At 44.2% G+C, this 24,825-nt stretch overlaps 1 protein-coding gene across 2 annotated transcripts in view; it reads left to right on the forward strand.

The window, feature by feature from the left end:
• nlrc5 (NLR family, CARD domain containing 5) overlaps positions 1–24,825 on the forward strand; it is a 219,569-nt gene that overhangs the window by 36,216 nt on the left and 158,528 nt on the right. For both annotated transcript variants that reach the window (XM_073069838.1, XM_073069837.1), the window contains exons 3-9: positions 1,336–1,410; positions 3,140–3,226; positions 4,035–4,175; positions 5,767–7,513; positions 20,964–21,047; positions 22,733–22,816; positions 22,905–22,988. In XM_073069838.1, coding sequence (XP_072925939.1) covers positions 1,336–1,410; positions 3,140–3,226; positions 4,035–4,175; positions 5,767–7,513; positions 20,964–21,047; positions 22,733–22,816; positions 22,905–22,988 — 2,302 coding nt within the window. The remainder of the gene's footprint in view (positions 1–1,335; positions 1,411–3,139; positions 3,227–4,034; positions 4,176–5,766; positions 7,514–20,963; positions 21,048–22,732; positions 22,817–22,904; positions 22,989–24,825) is intronic.

The raw sequence follows: 24,825 nt of genomic DNA on the forward strand, positions 1-24,825 counted from the left end.
TCTTTTTCACTAACACTTTGTTGAAGTTGAAAATTTGGTAAATATACTTTCATTATAATTTTATGGTGGTGTGTGACCTGTCGTTTCTGGGCTACCGATAACAGTGTATGGACTGTATTTACACAGCATTTGGTACAATCTACTTTCCTTACTTGGAACATCCTGACTTTCCTGTCTGGTTGAACCCCAAATCATATCGACCCTGGTCATGTATTGTTTATGAAAGGTGGCCTTCTCACTGCTGAATCACGTGGCTGTCAGCAGAGTTAGCTAACGAGTCGTGTACTACTGCTGCATAACAACAAAGTTCACGACATGCCAGCGATATTACATCTGATGCTGATTATATGTCGGTATGACTTTTGCACAGTAATGTGTAAGTATGTATGTGTGTAATAGACCTGATTCTGATTCCAACATAAGGATTCCCAAATGTGAATGAAATACAGGTGAATCTAATTGTTTTGCTTATTGCCATTAACCACCATGACACAATGACGCAGGCTCATCATTTCTATTAGTTTCTTACAATTAGACATTAAAAAAATCCGGCCATAACCACAGCTCCCTGTTTCTGCTATGTAACATTTAACAAGCAATACTCAAAAACTTTGCCCCCAAAATGTTAACTATTAAAACCTTATGCTGTTCTGTTCCCATTCCGTTTTGTTCTGCTTCAGGTAGGGAAGTGTGGTTTTCCCAGTATCATCAGAGCCAGAGACTGAATTTGGAAAAGCTTTACCCTCACCATTAAAAACCTATCTCTGATTCACCAGTCTGCATTCTTTCTGTTTCCTGATGAGGCCTGCAACAGTTAGTCGCCTAGTACTCAGCTAAGCTAACATTTGATGCTGGTTAGATAACCCAATCCACGCTTTTCCAAACAGGCAGGAGAGATGAAAGTTAGATCCCAGTATATAAGTTTGATCAAAATTCAGATCACTGAATTCTTGCTCAAAAAGGGTAGCGATCAATGCCTCAGGAAACTTAACAAAAAAATGCACTTTTGAAAGAGACTACATGAAATCAAGAGCACAGCAAATGGTGCTTATGTAATGTCCTTTAAAATTGTTATATGCATCTCCAGTAACTGTTTGGTTTGATTCCTAGCGTGACCAAAATATATTGAAGCTCTCTTCTTGAATGGTACTGGTACAAAAGTCCATGTTCAGAAGCATCTGGCTTGGGTAAAATTTGAAAGGGATACCTATCAGCTTTTCCAGAAGGTGTGTTCCAACTGGTTGTATCTGGAGATACTTCATCAGGGCTACGCCTCTGATTCGTCTGGCATGTGAAATGTAAAATTCCAGCGTGACTGTGCTTTTGTTTCCTCAGATTTGGTACACCTGGACCAGACTGAAACCAGTGCTGATTCTGCGATACTGCCTGAAGTCGAATCAAGTGCAAATGGTAATAATGGAAATCAAAGGAAAGATTTGTAAAAGGGAAAAAATAATGGATGATTGATGGGGAGATGAACCCCATTAGTCCTTCCATTCTGTGATCTGACTTAGAATTATTCTGAAGACTTTAGTTATGATGGCAAGAATGTTACTTTTTTCCCACGAAGGGGAATGAACAGTCGATGTTTCTAGCTGGAACCCGTCATCAGGAGGGGAAAGGAAGGGGGATGCCTGAAAGTGCGGAAGAGGAGAATTATTATGTCTTTTTCCCTCTTCCTTAACAGTTCTGATTATGGGTCTTGGTCTGAAAGAGCAGCTGTTTATTCCCCTCCTTAGGTACGGCCCAATTTGTTGAGTTCCTTCAGCATTTTGTGTGTTGCCCTGAGTTTCCAGCACCTGCAGAATCTCTTGTGCTTATCATTATTTTTTTCCTGTTCCTCAATAAGTGGCAACAGGATTGGGGTATACTTTGAGATTGGTTTTGTTAACTCTATGCTGCAGTGATCATGAAACAGTTTTGTATCTGGTTTATCTCCTTTAACTGCTCCAAACTATACAAGAAGGAATAAAGATTGGACAGTTATGGTGGAGTGTTGCCATTCACTAGTTAACTTGAACCAATCCTTCAGCCACAGAAACACTTAAAATAAATTGGTCCAAATGGAATTACATGAATCAGTTGCAAAGGAAAAATTGCAAAACTAATGAATATAATGGATTTGGCTTTAAAGCAACAGTATGGTGCTCAGTCCCAGTTATTTTTACCAAGATATGAAACCATGCTGTTGGGTGAGATAACATGTACAACCCTTCATATTGCAAAGGAAGCTAACTATTTATTTCATAAATGAGGCAGCACAGTAGTGTAGCAGTTAGTGCAGTCACTCTACACTTTGCCAGCTGGAAGATTGAAGTTCGATTCACCCCACCATCTATAACAAGTTTGTATGTTTTCTCCGTGACTGCCTGGGTTTCCTCCGGGTGCTCTGGGATTCCTCCCATATTCATAGACGTACAGGTTAATAAGTTGCAGGCATGCTATGTCGGCACCAGTAGTGTGGCGGCACTTGGGGGCTGCCATCTGATTTGATTGAATACAAATGACATATTTCACTCTGCGTTTTGATGTACATGTGATAAAGCTAATATTCATCTCCTTTTATAATGTTACGTCATAGATGGTGAACATTTCCAGCCTTAGCAGGATCCACAGCCTCTGGCAACTGGTAGATCCACAGCAAAGAAGCAAAACCCTTGTATGTGTTTGGAAATGCAGAGCGAAGTGTTCAGTTCATTGCTTTTCCAACTGATGTTGCCAGAGAGTCACCACTAGGGAGAAAATCCAAGCTCTTCCACGGAGCAATGCTAGGGGAGCTTGTGAATCCACTTGAGAGGTTGGAGAGGGTCTCACTTTAAGATTACTTAAGAAAGTTGGCACCTCCAGCATCCAGCACTCCCTCAATAGATTGTTAGCCTGGACTTCACACTCCAGTCTTCACAACTTTATACAAAAAGGAGATCAAAGTGCAACTGTAGAGCACAGCTGAGACCTAATTTGGGATATTTTCTGCATCATACTTGTACCAAATCGAAAACATGTTGTGAATTGTGTATTGCTCCATAAGTACTTAACTAAAGTACAAAACAGGGTACATGAACAATTTTGAAGTATTTGCTAGTTATTTAAATAATTCCACTTGTTCTAATTGCTGTACTGTGATTAACAATTTATATAGCTTCAGTTCCTTTACTGAGAGGAAGAAAACGACCTCCATGCCAATTAAAGAACCATCGTCCCTCTGGAGTGAAAAAAGCAAAAACTGGTAAGCAGGAGGGCTAAAGGTAATGAATGTGTAGAATGGAGAGGCTAAAGATAATGCGAAGTTATATATGTCACTGGAATCCAGCATTGGGAATAGATAGAACTGTGGGAATTACCTGACCCAAGCCTACATGCCTGTGTTGCATTAGAGACTTGATATGATCAGGAGCTCATCTCACGTCACATGGAACTAATGTTCCAATTAGAATCAAGCTATCTTGTTTGTTTTGACAACCCTTCATTCAGTGCACAATCTTGAAAACCGGTGACATTTCACAAGGTGATGAAGTGCTCAGATAGCTACAGGATTACACCCCCACAGTTGCGAAACTGATTAGCATGCAGTTGGTTGAATAATAGACGTGTTCAGTGGCCATTTGATGGAACGGATAGTCCGGACTGTAAACATTATCTTGCTTGTCTCACTGTAGATGTGATATCTGGATTAATTACAGAGAAAATAGGAAGTTTCTAGAGTTTATTGGCTAGGAATTCATCTCTGCTGGAGTGAAAAGTCAGTAGAGTGAATTTTAGAGGCAGGTACAACATACTGACGTGACCTCCTGGTGTATTTAACTCCACTGACTGAGATTGACTTTTTAACCATCCATCCATTTATTTTGTTGCCTCCACACTCAGAGGAATACAAAACTGGACCAGGATGCAGGTACAATGCTCTGGAAATCATCATTTGTGTGTTCAGAGGCGATAGGGAACTGAAGTCATAATTTTAACGGTATTAATCAAGATTTTCATAATGGATTCTTGTATGTTTAAGTCTGAAATGCAAACTCCTTTTCCTTTTACAGTGAATTATTGGAAAACAGCAATCCCCAAGTCAGATTCCTCAGCCAAGGGAACCCCAGCTGTGTTAACCCCTGACCCTGTAGAAATGGACCAAATTCTGCACCAGTCAGGAGAAGAATATTTGAACCTGCCGGCAATTTCAGGTCTCTTTTAACCTCATGTTTTGAAATCAAATTTGTTTGTTTTCCTTATTAACTGTTTAATTCCTTGAAATGATTTCCTTGGAAGTGGCATCACAATTAGACAGGGTCATAAAGAGAACTTTTGGCAAATTGGTACAGGAGTTGGAATGTGTATGTGGAAGTAGCGTAAGATGTTGGTGAGGCCGAATTTGAGTATTGTGTGAAGTTCTGGTCACCTACCTACAGGAAAGCTATCAGTAAGATTGAAAGAGTGCAGAGAAAATTAACAAGAATGTTGCCAAAACATAAGGGCCTGAGTTATAGGAAAAGGTTGAATAGGTTAGGACTTTATTCCCTGGAGCGTGGAAGAATGAGGGGAGATTTGATAAAGGTATGCAGAATTATGTGAGTATTGATAGGGCAAGTGCATGCAGGGTTTTACCACTGAGGTTGGGTGATGCTGGAATTAGAGGTCGTAGGTTAAGGATGAAAAGTGAAATATTTAAAGTGCACGTGAGGGAGAACTTGTTCACTCAGAGGGTGGTGAGAGTGAGGAGAAGTGATGGATGCTGGTTTGATTTCAACATTTAAGAGAAATTTGGGTAAGTACGTGGATGGGAGGGGTATGGATGACTATAGTCTAGGTGCAGGTTGGTGGGACTAGACAGAATAACAGTTCAGTGTGGACTAGATGGGCCAAAGGACCTGTTTCAGTTCTGTAGTGTTCTGTGACCCTGTTACTATGAGTTGGGGCAGGTAGAAATTTACATTTTATGTTTACAAAACACTGTGTAATTTTGGGCACCACACCTTAAGGTGGATGTCAGGACCTAGGAAAGTTCTTACCAGAATGGTATCCAGGGGTACCGGTCCTTGTAATGTGGGGGAAAGTGGTGTCGTTCTCCTTACAGCAGAGACATTTAAGAGGAGATAAGGTTTTCAGTGGAAAAACTATCAAATGATCTGACCTCCACCAGCCTCAGGTAGAGAATTCCAGAGATTCACCATTCTCTGAGATATGAAATTTCTGTGCCATTAACTTCTAAGTTAAGGCTGTAGAATGTCCCTTTTTTGTTACTCTCTCACTAGTTAAAACATTCCTACATCTCAATGTCTAGCCTTGTGAGCTCCCTTGGGATTTTTCATTCCTCTATACTCCAAGGAATACAGACTCGCACTCACACTATCTAGACCCTCTTGATTGGATAACTGTCTCATCATCACTATTTCTTCATTCCAAACTGAACTCCAGTTTCTCATCAGTAGAGAACTGGTCAGAGCTGTCATTCCCAGGGATTTTTATCACCTTGTAGAGAGCTTTACGAGAGGGGAAAAAATGCCAATTTCTAACACTTTTAAGATAGATTTTCAACCGGGGAAAAGATGAAGTAGTAATTGAAGCTAACATCAGAATATTTTTGAAGACTTTTGATTTCATTTTTCCTCCTACTTAGAGACTGTTAGCTTTAAAGAAATGAACATGGGATTTGATTGCTCAGTTTCCACCTTATTGATTTCCCCATTCATATTTACTGAGTCAATCATCTTAAAACTATGGGTAAGTAGTTAACAGTTTTCAAACTCCAAAAGTCTGTTTGTTTTCCGTTGACAGATTCTGCTGAGGAATACAGAGCATTAATGATAAAGACTATCGCGCAGAAATACGAAGCCAGAATTGCAAAAGGAAAAATGAAACAAGTCACCCTTGCTCAAACTTTTCGGAGTTTAAACATGAAGGACAGAAGTGTGACCAAACTCAGAGAGAGAATAGATGCTAGCCGGGATGATGTGCTCAGTCCACATGGGATTGAGGAAAATGAGGACACAGTTGCAAACTTAGCAGAGTTTCTCAACAATAAACTCATTTCCAATTGCAAAGTCAATATCCTGCTGGGAAAAGCAGGAACTGGGAAGACCAAGTTTGTGCACAAGATTTGCTACGAGTGGACTAGAGGGGCTATCAGTCAATTCCAGTATGTATTTCTGTTTGAGTTTCGTCAACTGAACTTAATCGATAGGAACATTGATCTGAAGACTTTGTTATTCGATTTGTTCCTGAAACCAGAAAGGAGTGCCCATGCTGTATTTAGGTTTATAGTAGGAAACCCACTGAAGGTTTTGATTATTTTCGATGGCTTTGATGAGTTTTCAGCGAAAGCCTCTATCTGTCCTTCGGCTGTTACTAGCAACCCCAATGCACAACTATCAGTGGGAGAGTTATTTTCCAGCCTGTTTACTGGGAAGATGCTTCTTGGATGCACAGTTCTCATAACTTCCAGGCCCAAGGACATTCTCTGCTTACCTTTGGATGTTGTGGGCCATGTAGGGGAAGTCTCAGGGTTTAACCAGTATAAAATCGAAGAATATGCCGGCCATTTCTTTGAAGATACTGAACACAAACATAAGTCTATCTCTCACCTACAGAAGAATGGGAAAATTTTAAACATGTGCTACATCCCTGCCTTGTGCTGGGTTGTCTTCCTTTGTCTTGAACACTTGTTTTCTCAAAGCCCTTTAGAACCCAAGCTACCTCATACAATGACGCAATTTTACATAAAGATGCTAACAGTTTTTTTAAACAAGGATGCCAAGAATACAGAGGCCCATGGTCAGACTGAAAACATGCTGCTAAACAAATACAGAGAAGAGATTCATGGGTTGTGCAACCTTGCAGTTAAAGGGCTGCAGGAGGGCAAGTCTGTGTTTTATTTAAAAGACCTTCTTTCTGAGAAGGTCACCACATTTGCTTCCTCGTTTGGATTTCTTTCTACGTTTGAAGTGAAGACGATTGACCACAACCAAGAGAATGGATATGCCTTCATCCACCTGACGCTCCAAGAGTTCCTGGCTGCACTTCACCAAATGATTGACAACCAGACAACCGACCAAATGATAAAAAGCAAGTTTTACCTTAAATCCAAATGGACATGGAGGAACGATGCAAAGAATGAGTTTGCCGATGCTGATCACATATTTCTGTCTGGCTTAGCTTCGAAAAAGTGTAAGTCGTTCCTCAGCGTCCTGGCAAACAAGAACGAGATGTGGGTGCAAAAGAAGCAGAAGGCCATCTTACTGAATCTGCGGAAGCTGGCCACCACCAACCTTACCGGACCAAAGATCATTGAGCTCTGCCATTGTGTGTATGAGACGCAGGACTGTGACCTGGCAAGGGATGTGGCATCGCAGTTACGATACAAGTTTGAGCTGCGTAACTTCAGACTGACACCAACAGATATAACTGTTCTAACTTTTGTTATAAACAGCGGAACCAACTGTGCGTCTGTGGATATTGGAGGTTGTGCCCTGGACCTAGAATGTGTTACGGTCTTGGGCACATGCAAGAATATAGAAATTTTAGTGTAAGTAAATGCGGATAACCTACAGCAGGAATTTATTGTTTCTGTCATTACGTACACTCGAGAGCCTCACTTTTCCAGTGCAGCTCCTGCGGTACAGTCCCACAGGAGATTCTGCAGATGCTGGAAATCCAGAGCCACACACACAAAATGCTGGAGGAAATCAATAGGTCAGTCAGCATCTGGGGAGAGGAATAAATAGTCGACGTTTTGGGCCGAGACCCTTCATCGGGACCTGATCCTGGTGATAGGTCTCGGCCCGAAATGCGGCTGTTTATTCCTCTTCAAAGAAGCTGCCGAGATCCCCTGAAGTACAGTCTGTGTCGGTCTGGGTGACACAGGTCATTAACTTTTTCAAAGCCGCATTCCTCATGAGAAGTTTCTGGTCCGCGGGAGCAGAGACTGGAGAATGAGGAACAGACATCAACGCGGCAAAATGATGCTTACCATTCTGCGGTAGCTCTGGAAATTTGGAACTGGAGTGAATTGGATGAGGAAGTGCTGATTGGTGTTCTTATTGAGTAATGCTCTAGACCAGAAATGAACCTTTGCAAAATTATCCTTAACAAGTATACAAGGTGGTAAGAGGCATAGATTGCGTGGACAGCCGGAGACTTTTTCCCAGGGCAGAAAGGGCTAATATAAGGGGGCATAACTTCAAGTGACTGTTGAAAAGTATAAGGGGAAGGGAGGCAGATGTCGGAGGTAAGTTTTTTTTATACAGAGAGTGGCGGGTATATGAAACATTCCACCAGGTGCATCGAGATGCAGCTCCTTAGAGACGGTATTGGGGAACTGGAGATGCAGCTCGACCTTCGGCTTCTGTGGAAAGTGAAGCAGTGATAGACAGTGGCTACAGGAGAGAGATAAATAGGTGACTGTCCGCAGAGGGAAGGGAGAACATCAGATAGTGGAGAGCACCCCTGCAGTTGTCCCTCTCAACAATAAGTAATCCAATTAGAAACAAGCCTGCAGATGCTGGCAATCCAAGCAAGACACACAAAATGGCGGAGGAACTCAGCAGGCCCGGCAGCATCTGTGGAAAAGAGTGAATGGTCGACGTTTAGGACTGAAACCCTTCGGCAGGATTGTAGAAAAAAAGCTGAGATTTAAAAGTTGGGGGGAGAACGAAACACAAGGTGATAAGTGAAACCTGAAGGGGGAGGGATGAAATAAGGAGCTCGGAAGTTAATTAGTGAAAAAGATGCAGGGCTGGAGAAGAGGGAGTCTGATGGAAGAGGACAGAAAGCCATGGAAAAAAGAAAAGGTGGGAGGAGCACCAGAGAGAGGCGATGGACAGGCAGGGAGATGAGGTGAGTGTGGGAAATGGGGATGGGGAATGGTGAAGGGGGGGCATTACCAGTAGTTTGAGAAATCGATGATCATGCCATCAGGTTGGAGGCTACCCAAATGGAATACAAGGTGTTGTTCCTCCAACCTGAGCGTTACCTCATCACAACAGTAGAGAAGGCCAGAGATGGGCATATTGGAATAGGAATGGGAAGTGGAATTAAAATGGGTGTCCACTGGGAGATCCCACTTCTTCTGGTGGATGGAGCGTAGGTGCTCAGCGAAGCAGTCTCCCAATCTCACCAATATACAGGAGGCCGCACCGGGAACACTGAACGGACTCACAGGTGAAGTGTCGCCTCACATGGAGGGACTGTTTAGGGCCCTGAATGGTAGTGAGGGAAGAGGTGTAGGGCCAGGTGTAGCACTTGTTCCGCTTGCAAGGATAATGCCAGGAGGGAGATCGGTGGGGGGGGGGACAAATGGACAAGGGAGTCACATAGGGAGCGATCCCTGCAGAAAGGGGGGAGGGAAAGATGTGCTTGGTGGTGGGATCCCGTTGGAGATGGCGGAAATTGTGGAGAGTAAGTGCTCCATTTTGAGCACTGTTGGGGGAGGTGGGGATGACCTACCTGTGGGAACCAACAGAGGCCGTGCTGCTGGCACTGAGTCTGGTCGGTCCTGTGGCTCAGAAGGGTAAGGAACTGAAGAGGCTGCAGTGACAGAGGACTCTGTCGTCATTGGGTCAGACAGGCGATTCTGTGGATGTCAAAAAGAAACACGGATAATAGTTTGCCTCCCAGGTGCCAGGGTCCATCTGCGATGTTTCTGAATGTGTCCACAATATCCTGAAGAGGGAGAATAACAGCCAGAAGTCGTGGTACTTTTTGGTACCAGTGGCATAGGTAGAGAAAGGGAGGAGGTCCTGATCAACAATACGGAGAGGTAGGAAGGAAGCAGAGAAGCAGAACCTCAAGAGTAGTAATCTTGGGATTACTGCCTGTACCATGCGACGGTGCAGATAGGAATGGAATGATGTGGCTGAAGAATTGGAACGGGGACAGGGATTCAGATTTCTGGATAATTGGGACCTCTGCTGGGGCAGGTGGGACCTGTACAAAAGGGACAGGTTGCACTTGAATCAGAGGAGGACCAATGTTCTTGCGGGCAAATTTACTAGAGCTGCTGGGAGTGGTTTAAGCTAATATGGCAGGGGGATGATTGAGCTGAGGGTGAGCCAGCAGGTTTGCAAGTAGATGGTGGATGTAACATGAATGTTAGAAAGGACAAGCCATTGATTGGGTACAAATGCAGACAGAGTAAAAAGTTAAATTGAACCACAGAGGCAAAATTCAAAATGGTGAAGAATGCAGAACTGAAGGTGCTGTATTTAAATGTGTGTAGCATTGGGAATAAGGTGGACAAACCCATGGTGCAATTAGAGATTAGTCAGTATGACATTGTGGTCACCTGCATCATGGCTGAAAGAAGGCCATAGTTGGGAGCTTAACGTCAAAGACTCCGTATTGAAAAGGCAGGCAAGAAGGCATAGTGTGGTGGTTCTATTGGTAAGAGATGGAATTACATCTTCAGAAAGAGGTGATGTAGCATCAGAGAAAGTTGAGTCTTTGTGGGTGGAGCCTGGTACAGGTAGTAAAATTGCAAGGGTGAAAAAGCCATTATGGGAATCATATATATAGGGTTCCCAATAGGAGCCAAGATGCAGGGTTGAGATTGCAAAGGGAGCTAGAAGAGGCATGTAGTAATTGTAATGGGGGACTTCAGTGTGCAAGGGGATTGGGAAAATCAGATTGGTGTTGGATTGCAAGAGAAGGAATTTGTTGAATGCCTACGAGGTGGCTTTTTAAAGCAGCTTGTGCTTTTCCTTACTCTGGGAAAGGTTATCTTGGATTGGGTGTTGCATAATAACCCAGATCTTATTAGGGAGCTTAATGTAAAGGAACCCTTAGGAGGCGGTGATCATAATGTGATTGAATTCATACTGTAATTTAAGAGGGAGAAAGCACAACTGGCATGTATCAGTATCACAATGGAATAAAGGGAATTACAAAGGCATGAGAGAGGAGCTTGCCCAGGTGCATTACAGGAGGTTATTGGTGGGGAGGACAGCAGAACAGAGATGGCTGAAGTTTCTGGGAATAGTTCACAAGGTGCAGGATAGATATGTCCTACAGAAGAAAACGTCCTCATATGATGGGGGTAGGCAGCCACGGCTGACAAGGGAAGTTACAGACTGCAAAAAAGCCAAGGGAGGGGCATATAATGTAGAATAAGTGAGTGGGAAGTTGGACAACTGGGAAGCTTTAAAAACCAACAAAAGGCAACAAAAAGCTACAAGAATGGAAAAGATGAAAGATGAGGGCAAACTAGCCAATAATATAAAGCAGAATATGGCAATGTTTCGCAGTAATATGAAGAGTAAAAGGGAGGTGAGAGTTGGTATTGGACCACTGGAAAATGATGCTGGTGAGGAAGTGATGAGGGAGAAAGAAATGGCAGATGAACAATGGGTACTTTGCATCAGTCTTCACTGTGGAAGACAAGAGCGGTGTGCCAGAGGTCCGTGAGTGTCAGGGAGCAGGAGTGAGTGCCATGGTTTCTCCAAGGGAAATCTTGCCTGACAAACCTGTTAGATTTCTTTTAGGAAGTAAGAAGCAGGGTGGACAAAGGAGAGGCAGTGGATGTCATTTACTTGAATTTTCAGAAGGCTTTTGATAAGATTCCACACAGGCAGTTTAACAAGATAAAATCCTATGGCATTACAGGAAAGATACTAGCATGGACCGAGGAATGGCTGACAGGCAGGAGGCAGTGAGTGGGAATAAAGAGGGCCTTTTCTGGTTGGCTACCAGTAACTAATGGTGTTCCACAGGGGTCAGTATTGGGACCGCTACTTTTCACATTATTTGTCATTGATTTGGATAACGGAATTGATGGCTTTGTGGATGATACAAAAACAGGTGGAGGGGTAGGTAGTGCTGAGGAAGCAAAGCAATTGCAGCAGTACCTAGATAAATTGGAAGAATGGGCAAAAAAGTGGCAGATGGAACACACTGTTGGGAAACATATGATAATGCAATTTGGTAAAAGGAACAATAGTGTGGACTGTTATCTAAATGGGGAGAAGGCTCAAACATCGGAAGTGCAGAGGGACTTAGAAGTCCTCGAGCAAGACTCCCAGAAGGTTAATTCACAGGTCGAGTCTGTAGTGAAGAAGGCAAGTGCAATGCTGGCATTTATTTCAAGGGGAATAGAATATAAAAGGAAGGAGTTAATGCTGAGCCTTTATAAGACATTAGTCAGCCCGCACTGGGAATAGTGTCAACAGTGAAACCTGTTAGAGTGAATTTTTGTGTTTAGGTCATTCACACTTAGCAAATGGCTTCGGCCACCATTCTTCTGTTCCTTGACAAAGTGCTGTGGATTGAGTTCAAAACAATGCATTTCCGAAAAGCAGTGAATACCAGGCGCTGCTGACACCATAGTTTGACCAGATGCTGTAGTTTCGAAGACAGTGTAATCTATACTTTATAAATATGAATTGTCCTCTATGTTAGCACGTCATATACCAAATAAATGTATTGTGGATTTAACTTGCATTCCGAAAGGCTGTGAATACCAGCCCAGATGTGTGGGCGTCAGGAGGAAAGGATGAAGTCAGAAGGTGTAAAGTTTTGTATGTAGCTTCAAAAGAAAGCATTGTCTATACTTTGTAAATACGGATTGCCCTTTGTGTTTAGCAAATAAATACCGAGCCCCACACTGGGCCAGCAGACCTTTCCACCGAAAGTGTCTCCGTCCATATGATGCCTGCTGAACCTTGTTTTCTCGAATAAAGAAGCTGCTTTGTATCTACCAGTAACTCTCTCTCCGGTGACTTCATTCACGCAACAACATTTGGTGTCAGGAGTGGGACGCCTTCGTGACCCATCGTGTGGCCAGCAATCCTAGCAGTCTTAAGTTGGTGAGTATTTTTCTAAAATAGCATTCATACTTGGACCTGTTCACAGGAACATGAGGTATCACGAATGCAGAGAGCTGAAGGTGGTGTGTGCGCGTGCACGTGTGTTTATGTAAGTGAGGAAACTTTGCGTGTTAACTTTGTGAGACCGAGCCACCAGTTGTGAAAGGTGGTTACCGACGGTTAGAGATGCCAGAGTAGAGGCGTGTGTACTCGTTAGGGGAGCTGCATTTTAGTGTCTGCATTTGCAAGTGTGATGCAAAGGAAGACAGCAGGCATCATGAGTTCAGGTACTCAAAAGTGGCAGATTGTGGAATACATACTCTGTGGTTTTAAGTACGTGCTGTTTAACTGGTACCCATCTTTAATATTTTGTGTAGCGTGGGAATTAGGGTGGGGATATCTCAGGGAAAGGTTTCACCCAGATAGATCTACCAGAATGGCACCTATTGAGGTCAGGCAACGCCAGGTTGAGAACCCTGATGATCTGAACCAGCCTTTGACCGTGATTACAGCCATTCATAAGCCCTTCACCCCCGAGGAGAAACAGAGCATTTTGTCTGATTTGCCCTCACTTAAAGTCGCATGTGGGAATTCAGAATTCTGGTGTAAGCTTGAGGAAATGGTTGAAGTTCACCAGATGCAACTTAAAGATATACACGTGTTGGTAAAAGCGCCAGTAATGAAGAAAGATATCGCTCTTTTAAAGGGGAAGTGAGGCAGCGGCTGGGGGAAGGTGAGAGTAGCTGAGGAACGATAATAGCAGTGACCCAGAGGACTGATGAGACAGCCATGGATTATGCAGAACGTAAATATCGAGCATATGAGGAGTATTCCGGGTTGGATAATCCAGAGGGGGATGACCCAGTCTTCCTGAAAATGCTGAAGGAAGGCCTGAGCTCAGCCCACCAGGAAGTTTTAGATTTAGGCATAACAGTGGGGTCGACCTACTCTGCGATAGTTTCCTGGGCCAGTGAGATAAACCAAAGAAAGTGCAAGAGAAATCGTAATGTGGCAGCTGTTACAACGACACAAAGGGTTTGTTTTAGGTGCCGACAAGTAAGGCACGTAGCAAAGGACTGCCGGACCAGGTATAAGGTGATGAAGGAGTTGATATGCTACAGCTGTGACCTATCAGGATATGGCTGGAGACAGTGTCCAAAAGGAATGGGGAAAACCCAGGCAAAGGTCACAGCAGACACCCAGTCACTCACCCCATCAGCAGCCAGTCTGACTGTCGATCAGATCAAAGAGCTAGTAACGGCGCCTCTTGGGGCAGAAAGAGACGTGGCGGCGGGGCCCCACTGCCAGTGCTGGTGACCCGTGAATGTACACGTGGCAGCGGGGCCCCACTGTCAGTGCTGGTGACCCGTGAATGTACACGTGGCAGCGGGGCCCCACTGTCAGTGCTGGTGACCCGTGAATGTACACGTGGCGGCGGGGCCCACTGCCAGTGCTGGTGACCCGTGAATGTACACGTGGCGGCGGGGCCCCACTGTCAGTGCTGGTGACCCGTGAATGTACACGTGGCAGCGGGGCCCCACTGTCAGTGCTGGTGACCCGTGAATGTACACGTGGCAGCGGGGCCCCACTGCCAGTGCTGGTGACCCGTGAATGTACACGTGGCAGCGGGGCCCCACTGTCAGTGCTGGTGACCCGTGAATGTACACGTGGCAGCGGGGCCCCACTGTCAGTGCTGGTGACCCGTGAATGTACACGTGGCGGCGGGGCCCACTGCCAGTGCTGGTGACCCGTGAATGTACACGTGGCGGCGGGGCCCCACTGTCAGTGCTGGTGACCCGTGAATGTACACGTGGCAGCGGGGCCCCACTGTCAGTGCTGGTGACCCGTGAATGTACACGTGGCAGCGGGGCCCCACTGCCAGTGCTGGTGACCCGTGAATGTACACGTGGCGGCGGGGCCCACTGTCAGTGCTGGTGACCCGTGAATGTACACGTGGCGGCGGGGCCCACTGCCAGTGCTGGTGATCCACGAATGTACACGTGGCGGCGGGGCCCCACTGCCAATGCTGGTGACCCGTGAATGTACACGTCGCGGTGGGGCCCCACTGCCAGTGCTGGTGACCCGTGAATGTACACGTGGCGGCGGGGCCCCACTGCCAGTGCTGGTGACCCACGAATATACACGTGGCAGCGGGGCCCCACTGCCAGTGCTGGTGACCCACGAATATACACGTGGCAGCGGGGCCCCACTGCCAGTGCTGGTGACCCGTGAATGTACACGTGGCGGCGGGGCCCACTGCCAGTGCTGGTGATCCACGAATGTACACGTGGCGGCGGGGCCCACTGTCAGTGCTGGTGACCCGTGAATGTACACGTGGCGGCGGGGCCCCACTGCCAGTGCTGGTGACCCGTGAATGTACACGTGGCGGCGGGGCCCACTGTCAGTGCTGGTGACCCGTGAATGTACACGTGGCGGTGGGGTCCACTGTCAGTGCTGGTGACCTGTGAATGTACACAACAGCAATATTAGGGGGACGGCAATGCAATACATTAGTGGACACAGGGGCATCAGTATCGATAACAGACTTACCCTTGCCAACAACCAGACAGGCCATTTATATCAGGGGTGTAGGAGGGAAAACAGTGAAAGCAGAAAGAAGCGAGTCACAAATACTAGAAATCAGGGGAGTGCAGCACTTACGCACTTGGAACAGTTATAAAGTATAAATTATACTGTCTTCGAAACTACAGCATCTGGTCAAACTACGGTGTCAGCAGCGCCTGGTATTCACTGCTTTTCGGAAATGCATTGTTTTGAACTCAATCCACAGCACTTTGTCAAGGAACAGAAGAATGGTAGCCGAAGCCATTTGCTAAGTGTGAATGACCTAAACACAAAAATTCACTCTAACAAAACCCACCTGGTTTCCTTGGCTGCATAAGTCTAGGGAAGACACACTGAGGTCCCAGCAAACCTTTTCCCATCCCAAACCTGGTGCGTGTGGAAGCTGTGTAATTTCCTACCCGGTTACAACTCAGTGCCAAGAAATTACAGACAGTACAGTGCAGACAATTAAGGGAATTATATTTATGAATCTTAACTAAAGGGTTAGTAAAGAAAAGAAGGGGAAGAAACAAAAAGGGCCCATTATAATTGAACAGCCAAACGTAGACAAGCTGGAGCTCAGCTCCAAGTCATACATGTTCTCCGATGCTCCATCGAATCGCTGCCCCCCATCAGCTCAAATCCTGTGACGGGTTCTCTCCAGCATCTTCTCTCTTCTTCTCCTGCCGAACAAAGGTTCCAACTCACACCAGTGTCACAAAAACCCATTCCCCTGATTGGGTGGCTCACATTCCAAAACACCTTTTATCTCTAACCGTAACCCAAACACTGCTTGTACAGAAAGACCATCACATCAGCAGTGAAACCTTTCCCACGGTGTCACAACAGCTTTGGGCCCCATATCTCAGATAGGATGTGTTGTCACTGGAAAAAGTCCAGAGGAGATCCACGAGGATTAGTCCGGGAATGAAGGGGTTAACCTGAGAGTAGTGTTTGTCAGCTTTGGGCCTGTATTCACTGGAAACTAGACAAATGCGGGGTGTTGTTGAGGGGGGTGGGGATCTTATTGAAACCTACCAAATGTTGAAAGGACTAGGTAGGGTGGATGTGGAGAGGATGTTTCCTAGTTTCCCATGGTGGGGGTATCCAGAGCTACAAGGCACAGCCTCAAAATTGAGGGGCAACTTTTTTAGAATAGAGATCAGGACTGTTCTTTTGCCAGAGAGTAGTGAATCTGTGGAATGGTCTGCGGTGGAGGCCAGTCCATTGGTATATTTAAGGTGGAAGTTGATCGTTTCCTGATTGGTCAGGGCATCAAAGGGTATAGTGAGAGGGCAGGTGTATGGGATTGAGTGGAATCTGGGATCAGCTATGATGGAATGGTGGACCAAACCCGATGGGCTGAATGGCTTAATTCTGCTCCTGTGTCTTATGGTTTTATTCTGCTGGGGGTAGTGGAGGCAGATACATTCAGGATATTCAAAAGGCTCTGAGATAGGCACGTGGATGATAGAAAAATGGAGGGCTATATAGGAGTTAAGGGTTAGGTTGACAGAGTAGATTAAAAGAGTAACATAACATCAGAGCTGCAATGTTCAATGTTCTAACACTGGAAGATAAGAGTGGGAATGGATGTCAGTGTAGTAATGCCCTTCAGCCTGCTCTGACCATGGCTGAACTTGGTCCAAGTCCCACTCTCTCAGTCCTGATGAAGGGTCTTGGCTCGAAACATAAACTGTTCACTCTTTTCCATAGATGCTGCCTGGCCTGCTGAGTTCCTCCAGCATTTTGTGTGTGTAGCTTTGGGTCTCCAGCATCTACAGACCTGCTCCTGGTTGTGATTTCCCACTCTCCTGCCTGTTCTCCTTTACACTTGATTCCCCACATTGTTGGCCTCCAAAGTTCTCTTGGGAAAAGAATGCAAAAGACTTAAGTCCCTCTGAGAGAAGAAACTCCTCTTTACCTAAATGGATGTTAAATCATTCTGAAGTAATGTTCTTTTTATCCAGAAGGGGTGACAGCATTAGCGCTGGTAAAGTCTCTCCTTATTGCCTCTTGCCGGTTATGAGTCTAATGCTTACACTAGTGAATTCCATTCCAGGCTGAATCAGAATCTACATTCAGTGGTCTGTTCCGTGCCCAGCACTACCCTGGATTGAAAGCATGGGAAAGACATGGCATTCATCCTGGGTTGCTGGTGTAACAGAAAGCCCAGTGTACAGGCCACAGACCAAAGCCTAAACAGTTACGATGGAAGTTTAAGCAGACTCTTTGATCATCCTTTTCATTTCTCCACATACTAAAATCTAAAGGACATTAGACAACCCAAAGTCTGAATTCAAAGATATGCATTTTGCAGTCCGAAATTATTTTCTCAACTAATAGAATTCCCCATCCCCGTCCTCTGGCCGGGGCTTTCCTTTAACTTATTATTCACATGTCAAAACCATCATAAAATACCATTCAGATGCCTTCCCCATTTCACTGAGCTTTCATTACCCCTTCTTTCAACTTGCTGAGATCTGTCTGGAAGAGTGTAACACAGAGGATATTATTTACAAAGAATAATTTTACCACTATGCTCCATCAGCGTTGTCACTTCATTGGCCCCAGCTCCCTCTCTCTCTCCATCTGTTCCCTCAGCTCCTGCCCTTCCCCAGCACTGCTGCTTCATTCACCTGACCCGTCCTTCCCATTGACCTTCCCTCACAGTGGCCACTCAATCTTTTCACCAGGCTTCTAGATCTTCCTAATGAGACACTTGAGATTCTTAATGCGTTTCCTCCAATCTGAGCACTTACAGCAGCAGGGATGAGCAGTAAGGACATATTTTTCAAGGCTTTGAGAACATCCTTGGAGCTTTTTCTCTGTCCTCTGTTGCCGGGGATTGGAATTGAGAGCCTGCTTTGTGAGTATGTTGTCAAAGTTGAGTTTATTGTCAGATGCACAATTACATCATTGCACAGGTTTATAGCATCATATAAGCAGCACTCACTAGAAAAACATAAATTAATCACAATTATACACTAGTTTTTACAAAAATGGACAAAATTAGAACAAAGCAACACAAAGTCCACTTTTTTGCAAAGTGATCAAAATGGTCACAGCAGCACACACAAAATGCTGGAGGAACTCCGAAGGCCAGCATTACCTATGGAAGAGTAAACAGTCAACAGACCCTTCATCAAGACTGGAAAGAAAGATGAGAAGTCAGAGGAAGGTGGGGGGAGGTCTTGCTCTAACTCCTCAGCTTCTTTTCTAGTCCTGATGAAGGGTCTCGGCCTGAAGTGTTGGCTGTTTACTCTTTTCCACAGAGGCTGCCTGACCTTCTGAGTTCCTCCAGCATTGTGTGAGCGTTGCTTGGATTTCCGGCATCTGCAGATGTTCTCATCAAAGTGGTCATAGTGCTGCTGTACGGTAACGTTTGGGGATCTGAAAGTAAGTTCAGTAACCAAATAGTTGAAGAGAGGTAGCTGTTCCTGAACTTGGTGGCATGGAACAATAGGATTCTATACCTCTAACTGCAAGAAGAGGGCATGGCTCAACTACGGTTATCTTTGATGATCAATGTTGCTTTCTTCCCTCCTGCAGATACTACCAATTTTGGGGAAGATGTATCCATGATGTATTGGCCTGAGTCCATTATTCTCTGCAGCTTCTTTTGGTAGTCCATCCATTGGTTTGCCAGTGGATGGGGAGAGTGTTGGTGGTATCTCTCCAGTGCTTTGAGAGGCCTTATGGAGGTGGCCAAGCTCTCGAGACGTTCAGAAAGCCAGGATCACTAAAACGTTATAATTCTTTCCTCAAACAAAGTGAAATTTGTATGGGTATTTAAATGTGCATACGGTAGAGAGATATGGACTAGTGTAGGCTGAAGGGATTAGTTCAGTAGACTTTACCAGTTTAATTAGTTAATAACAAAGTTGTGGACCAAAGGGCCTATCCCTGTGTTGAACCATTCAGAAGTTCTATGAAACATTAAGGGTGTATCTGTTGCAAAAATTTGCATAGCAGACTGGAGTTTGAATTTAGTTGGAAAGCCCCCACACTTTACTCTCCAGTTTTGTGGTATAACATTAATTGACATTTACTCCTTCCCTTCCCTGCCATTTTCAGCTTTTCATTCTTCACACCTATGATGATCGATTTGATTGGCGGAAGATTCACTGGTCAGAACAATGGCTGTATTTTAATCTGCTAGTATCTGAATGCCGGTCATTTCCCTTCCTTCTCGTTTTCTGCGGAACACCAATGGTGTTGAAAGTTGTTTCGAAGCAACATAACAGTATTTAAGCTGATGGAATTAAGTCCAGATACCATCACCATTAGATAGATCCTTGCACAGAGAAATAATGCCAGGGGAAAGAAGAAAGGGAGAATTGGGGGCACTCTCTTCATTGGCCTGCTAAGACTGGGATTGATAGAGTTCTGAAAGTTGGCTCTGCCCTCTCTCCTTGGTGATGTGCATTGGCCAGGAGCAGGTAAACACCCTCCCACAATTGTAATATACCAGGCATGTTCAGTGAAATGGCATGTAGCACTGCCTCCTTGTTTTCCATATCTGATAGCAATTGTCCTTGAACTTCTGGGAGCCAAACTGGTAGTAAATGGTGAATGATACGATGGTGTGGAGGGGTCTGATTTAACCAGAAGGTGATTGAGATGAAACCAGTAAATGCTGGCAGTATTCAGCAGCTCAGGCAGCATGTTTGGCAAGAGTTTATGACTCAGGCTAATGATCCATCATTAGAACTGAACGGAGGCGGACTAATCTTGTTCGATATAGGGTAACAATCCATCAGAGAAAGATTGAATCGCTTGGCTTTTAGCACAAGGTGAAACAACCATGAACTTTAGCAGCCTTATTTTCTACATGATCTCTTAAAGGAGGAAGGGGGCGTACTGCGTTGCTGAGAAAGCCTTGAGGATAAATCTAATGAAGGTGGTATTCATTCACCAACTGCTGCTGGTCAAAGGGGAGATGCAAGGCAATCTCCAGTGACTTCCGCTAGCATTAATTATTGGCTGGCTGCCTCTTTAAGCAGGGAGTGACCAGCTCCAACTAAATCACATTGATTGAGCACAAACTATCTCTCTAGTGTAACATCCACCATAATTTGCTGCATGTTTTTATTTTTGGGCATTGAAAAGTCTCAATAAATGGGCCAAGTTCCTGTTTCTCTTCATTTGTACCATAGATTGGTGTGTCAAGGAAGCCATCATGAGAGTACAGCCAGTGCTACTATTGTCATACACTGCTTCCCCACCAACTATTTGTTTGGGCCCTTAAGATATGACACCAGCCTGTTTTGAAGCAAATGCCACAAAGCTGTTTAAGGAAATTAATGGTTTATATTTGAAACAAGCCACAATGACATGAGATGAGAGCGTTGTGAAATTTAAACCAGAATGGGTGTCCCTGACTTCCTGATTTCCCTGTCACTGATCTCCATCTTCTCACACTACCATCCCCAGTAAGTGTATCCACCTGTGACTTGAGAGAGTGGCTGTGTGTGACAAGCTAACCTGAAGCATTCCAAAGAGGGAGAAAGCAAATTCTGTGATCAGAGGGTAATACTGTCTAATAAAAGATGCTATACTGTATGTGTAAATCAATACAAAAATGTATATTGAGTGCCTTTTCAATTGTAGGTTCAAAAGCAGGAAGTATGAGGACAAATTTGCTCAAACGTTGTCAGAAGTTATTCCTAGAGTCAACAGCCTGAAGAAACTTATGTAAGAGTTTGCTAACACTACGCTTTTATAATTGTTTGCCTTGAAATTGGAATGCTTGGCGCTTCAACCTGGATATGGGATTAATTACATCCATTTGCACCTATATTTTGTGACTAAGTAACACATCACACAATTTTCTACATGTTTGCATTCACTTCCAAAGGAAATCCTACCTTTCAGGAAATTGGTCTGGGCATCTTCTGGCCTGATTCACCCCAACTCAAATATTATTTCCAACTCTGATAGTATTTGACCCATCTAATGATGTCATCAAAGCACACCACATATATAATTTACTTAATTGGATCATGGTTCAATAGGGTCAACGTCATGCTAAAAGTAGAAGAGCCTCCATTGTTTAAAGCACCTCCCAGAAATATTGGTTTATCTGTTGAAAATCATTCCCTGTAATTTTAATTTCTGTAAAATGTTATTGCCAGCGGTTGGTAACTGCAGTTCACAGATCCTTTGGTTTGGGAATCAATGGTATTGGTGTTTGCAGAGGCTCAGCACCACTCATGATCATGGTCTGTCTTAGGGTGCAGATCTTCTAAGGAAGACTCATGAGTTTTCCCTTTACATTCCCTTTACTTCCCACCCCTCATCTGTAGTCACAGCACACGACTGTCAGAGTTGTTGCCTATCTGGTAAGCTTCAAGGTACGAAAAATGATCATTAGGTTTTACTGCCTCTTAAAGTGCTTTATAATATCTTCTGAAATCAAGGATGCCCCAGTTTTGGCTTTCACTTGATATTAGCTGAGCACATGCACTCCGTGGCATCTTTATTAGTGGTGCTGCTACGTGTTGTGCATTCAGAGTTCTCCTTCTGGACACTACTGTTGTAACACGAGGTATTGTGAGTACCGTCACCTTCCTGTCAGCTTGAAACAGTCCAACCATTCTCTTCTGACCTTTCATTAAGAGTCATTTTCACCCACAGAGCTGGTTGTTCCTTGTTTTTCACACCATTCTCTATCATCTCTAGAGATTGTTGTGCCTGGAAACTCCAAGAGATCAGTAATTCTGAGATACTCAAACCATCTCGTCTGGCACCAACAATCATCTCATGGTTAAAATAGCCTAGGTCACATTTCTTCCCCATTCTAACATTTGGTCTGAACAACAACTGAATCTCTTGACCATGTCTGCATGCTTTTATGCATTGAATTGCTGCCACATGATTGGCTGATTAGATATTTGTATTAACGAGCAGGTGTACAGGCGTACCTAAAAAAAATAGCCACTGAGTATATTTAGTATGTTAAAAACGGGTGCAATCAAATTTCCAGTCATTTGTTTTTGTGCACTTGGCAACTCCATTTCAGTGAAAAAAATCAAGTATAAAGGAAATTGGGATCTTAATCCAAATTCCATGAAGTTTGCAATTTGCCAGGTTCTAGTGTTTTTGGGGCACTGACATAGGTCTGAACCTGTTCACATGTACTGGCAGTACATGCAGTCGCTGATTGTAGGTCATGCATTCAGAAACACTACTTTGCAAAGCTTATGATGCTTTCTTTGTTGTAACTTAAAGGGGTGTACCCTGGGGAGCTCGGTGTTCAAAGCTGTAGATCTTCTTCAAAGTAAAGCACTTATCCATTACAATGGTGTACAATCATGTTTTTTAATTAAAACTTTGCTTTACTTTGAAACTTCTAATGTGAACTAAACTTGTGATTCCAGCCTTACATCTTGCAGTATTAGTGTGAAGGGAGCGAGCCCCTTGGCTTCTGCACTGGGAACCTGCCGGCACTTGGAAGAAGTAAAGCAAGTATCTAAAATAAGCCAAGTTATTCACCTTTTGTCCGCAAGCCTCTGTTGTCACTCACTTTCCCCTCTTTCTATTTCTTTCCAGCTTGCACGGTAATGAGCTGGGAGATGCTGGGATAGAGATGATTCTCAACGTGCTTCCTCAAATGAATCACTTGAGAAGAATTGAGTAAGTGGTATTTTTGGGTTTGCAAGATTCATGTGGGTAGAGGACACTTGGGCGGCAAAACAGAAGTGCACTGAGGAACCTAGTTCTGTTTCCTCATGGCAAGTAAGCTGCAGGAAGAATTGGTGAAGGAGGCCCTGGCCAGTCCCTTATTACTTTCTTATGATCCCACTAACTTCAAGTTGCATTGAAGAGAAAGATCTCCATTTTGTTTAATTTGCTGGATCAGTGACTCTTTATAAATAAAATATACATTTTCTTAAATTGAATTGTACAACAAAATGTTGCACTTGACAGCTGGATAGGTGATATATCTTGGCTAAGGTCTATGACCCCGGGCACAAATGGGCACAAGGTTTAGAGCAATTGTGCCCTGAGTTAAAACTGTTTAGAGCAACCAAGTTAATACCTAACATAAAGTTGTGTTGATAGGCGTTTACGTCATGTGAAAACCATAAGGAACATTTCCTCTTCTACAGATGCATGGAGTAGCTCTGTATACATAGTAGATCTGATCCTCTTGTTTGTTCATCTCAGATTCAGATTCAGTTTATTGGCATTTAGAAACCACAAATGCGATGCAGTTAAAAAATGAGACAAAGTTCCTCCAGAATGATATCACAAAAGCATATGACAAAACAGACTACACCAGAAAATCCACGTAACGTTTGGCAATCCCCAATCCAGAGTCCGGAGAGGCTGCTGCGTATTAATATCACGCTATCGTCTTAGCGTGTTCCCCGGAAAGGGGCTCCAAATCCACCAGACTAACAAGACCAAAAACTAAAGCTACAAGACCTGCACAATATCACATAGTTACAATATATAGTTACAACAGTGCAAACAATAGCATAATTGATTAAAAAAAACAGACCATGGGCACAGTAAAAATAGTCCAAAGATGTTAAAGGACTATAAGTTCAAAAGAAATCACCACACATCTGCTCAGCTCGATAAGATTATATGTTATTGCCGCAAGGTGTTTTTTATTCTAATAATACACAACCAATAGTCTTAGGTTAAATATTATTTACTTTAATGTTACGCACATTTGGATAAAAGTCATGAGATTTAACACTTTTGCTGATAAATCTTTGCGTGTATCACCTGACACAAACGTTTAAAAGTCTCTGTTGGCCTAGTAGGGGTTGCGGATTGGGGAGCTGCTGCTGCAGTTGCTGCATTACCTCGCAGCTGTCGTGCATTGCATAGGAGGCAATGAATGTTCAAGGTAGATTCCTTGTGCTTTAACAGGTTGCTTTGACCTGGGTGTCTTGGACCACCTTAGCATTGTTGAGTCCCTCATCATCAACATCTTGGGATGTCATAATTGACAAGAGAATCATGTCACACAAATACTGTGACTACAAGATTAAGTTAATGCCATCTACACCTTGTCGGGGGCAGATGGAAGTCTCTCCATTTGCGTTGACAAGTGCAGCGTGATCAGCTCTCAAGAAGGTTGTCACCATCCACGACAAAGTAGCCTGCTCGACGAGCACCCCACCACCCAGCCTCGACTTTCAGTCCCTGCATCACTGATGATCAAACGGTTGCCTGGGCTATTCCGGCAGCTTCTCCCAAGCCTGCATCTCCAAGCTCCAAGAAGTCAAGAGCTTCAGGGACATTAGAATGCTGCCATTCTGCAAACAGGAGGAAATCTGCAGATGCTGGAAATTCGAGCAACACACACAAAATGCTGGAGGAACGCAACAGGCCAGGCAGCATCTATAGGGAGAAGTGCTGTCGACGTATCGGGCTGAGACCCTTTGTCAGGACTAACTGAAAGGAAAGATAGTAAGAGATTTGAAAGTAGAGGGTGAGGGGGAAATGCAAAATG

Source organism: Hemitrygon akajei, chromosome 17 (genome assembly GCF_048418815.1).
Source record: "Hemitrygon akajei chromosome 17, sHemAka1.3, whole genome shotgun sequence".
Lineage (NCBI taxonomy): Eukaryota > Metazoa > Chordata > Chondrichthyes > Myliobatiformes > Dasyatidae > Hemitrygon > Hemitrygon akajei.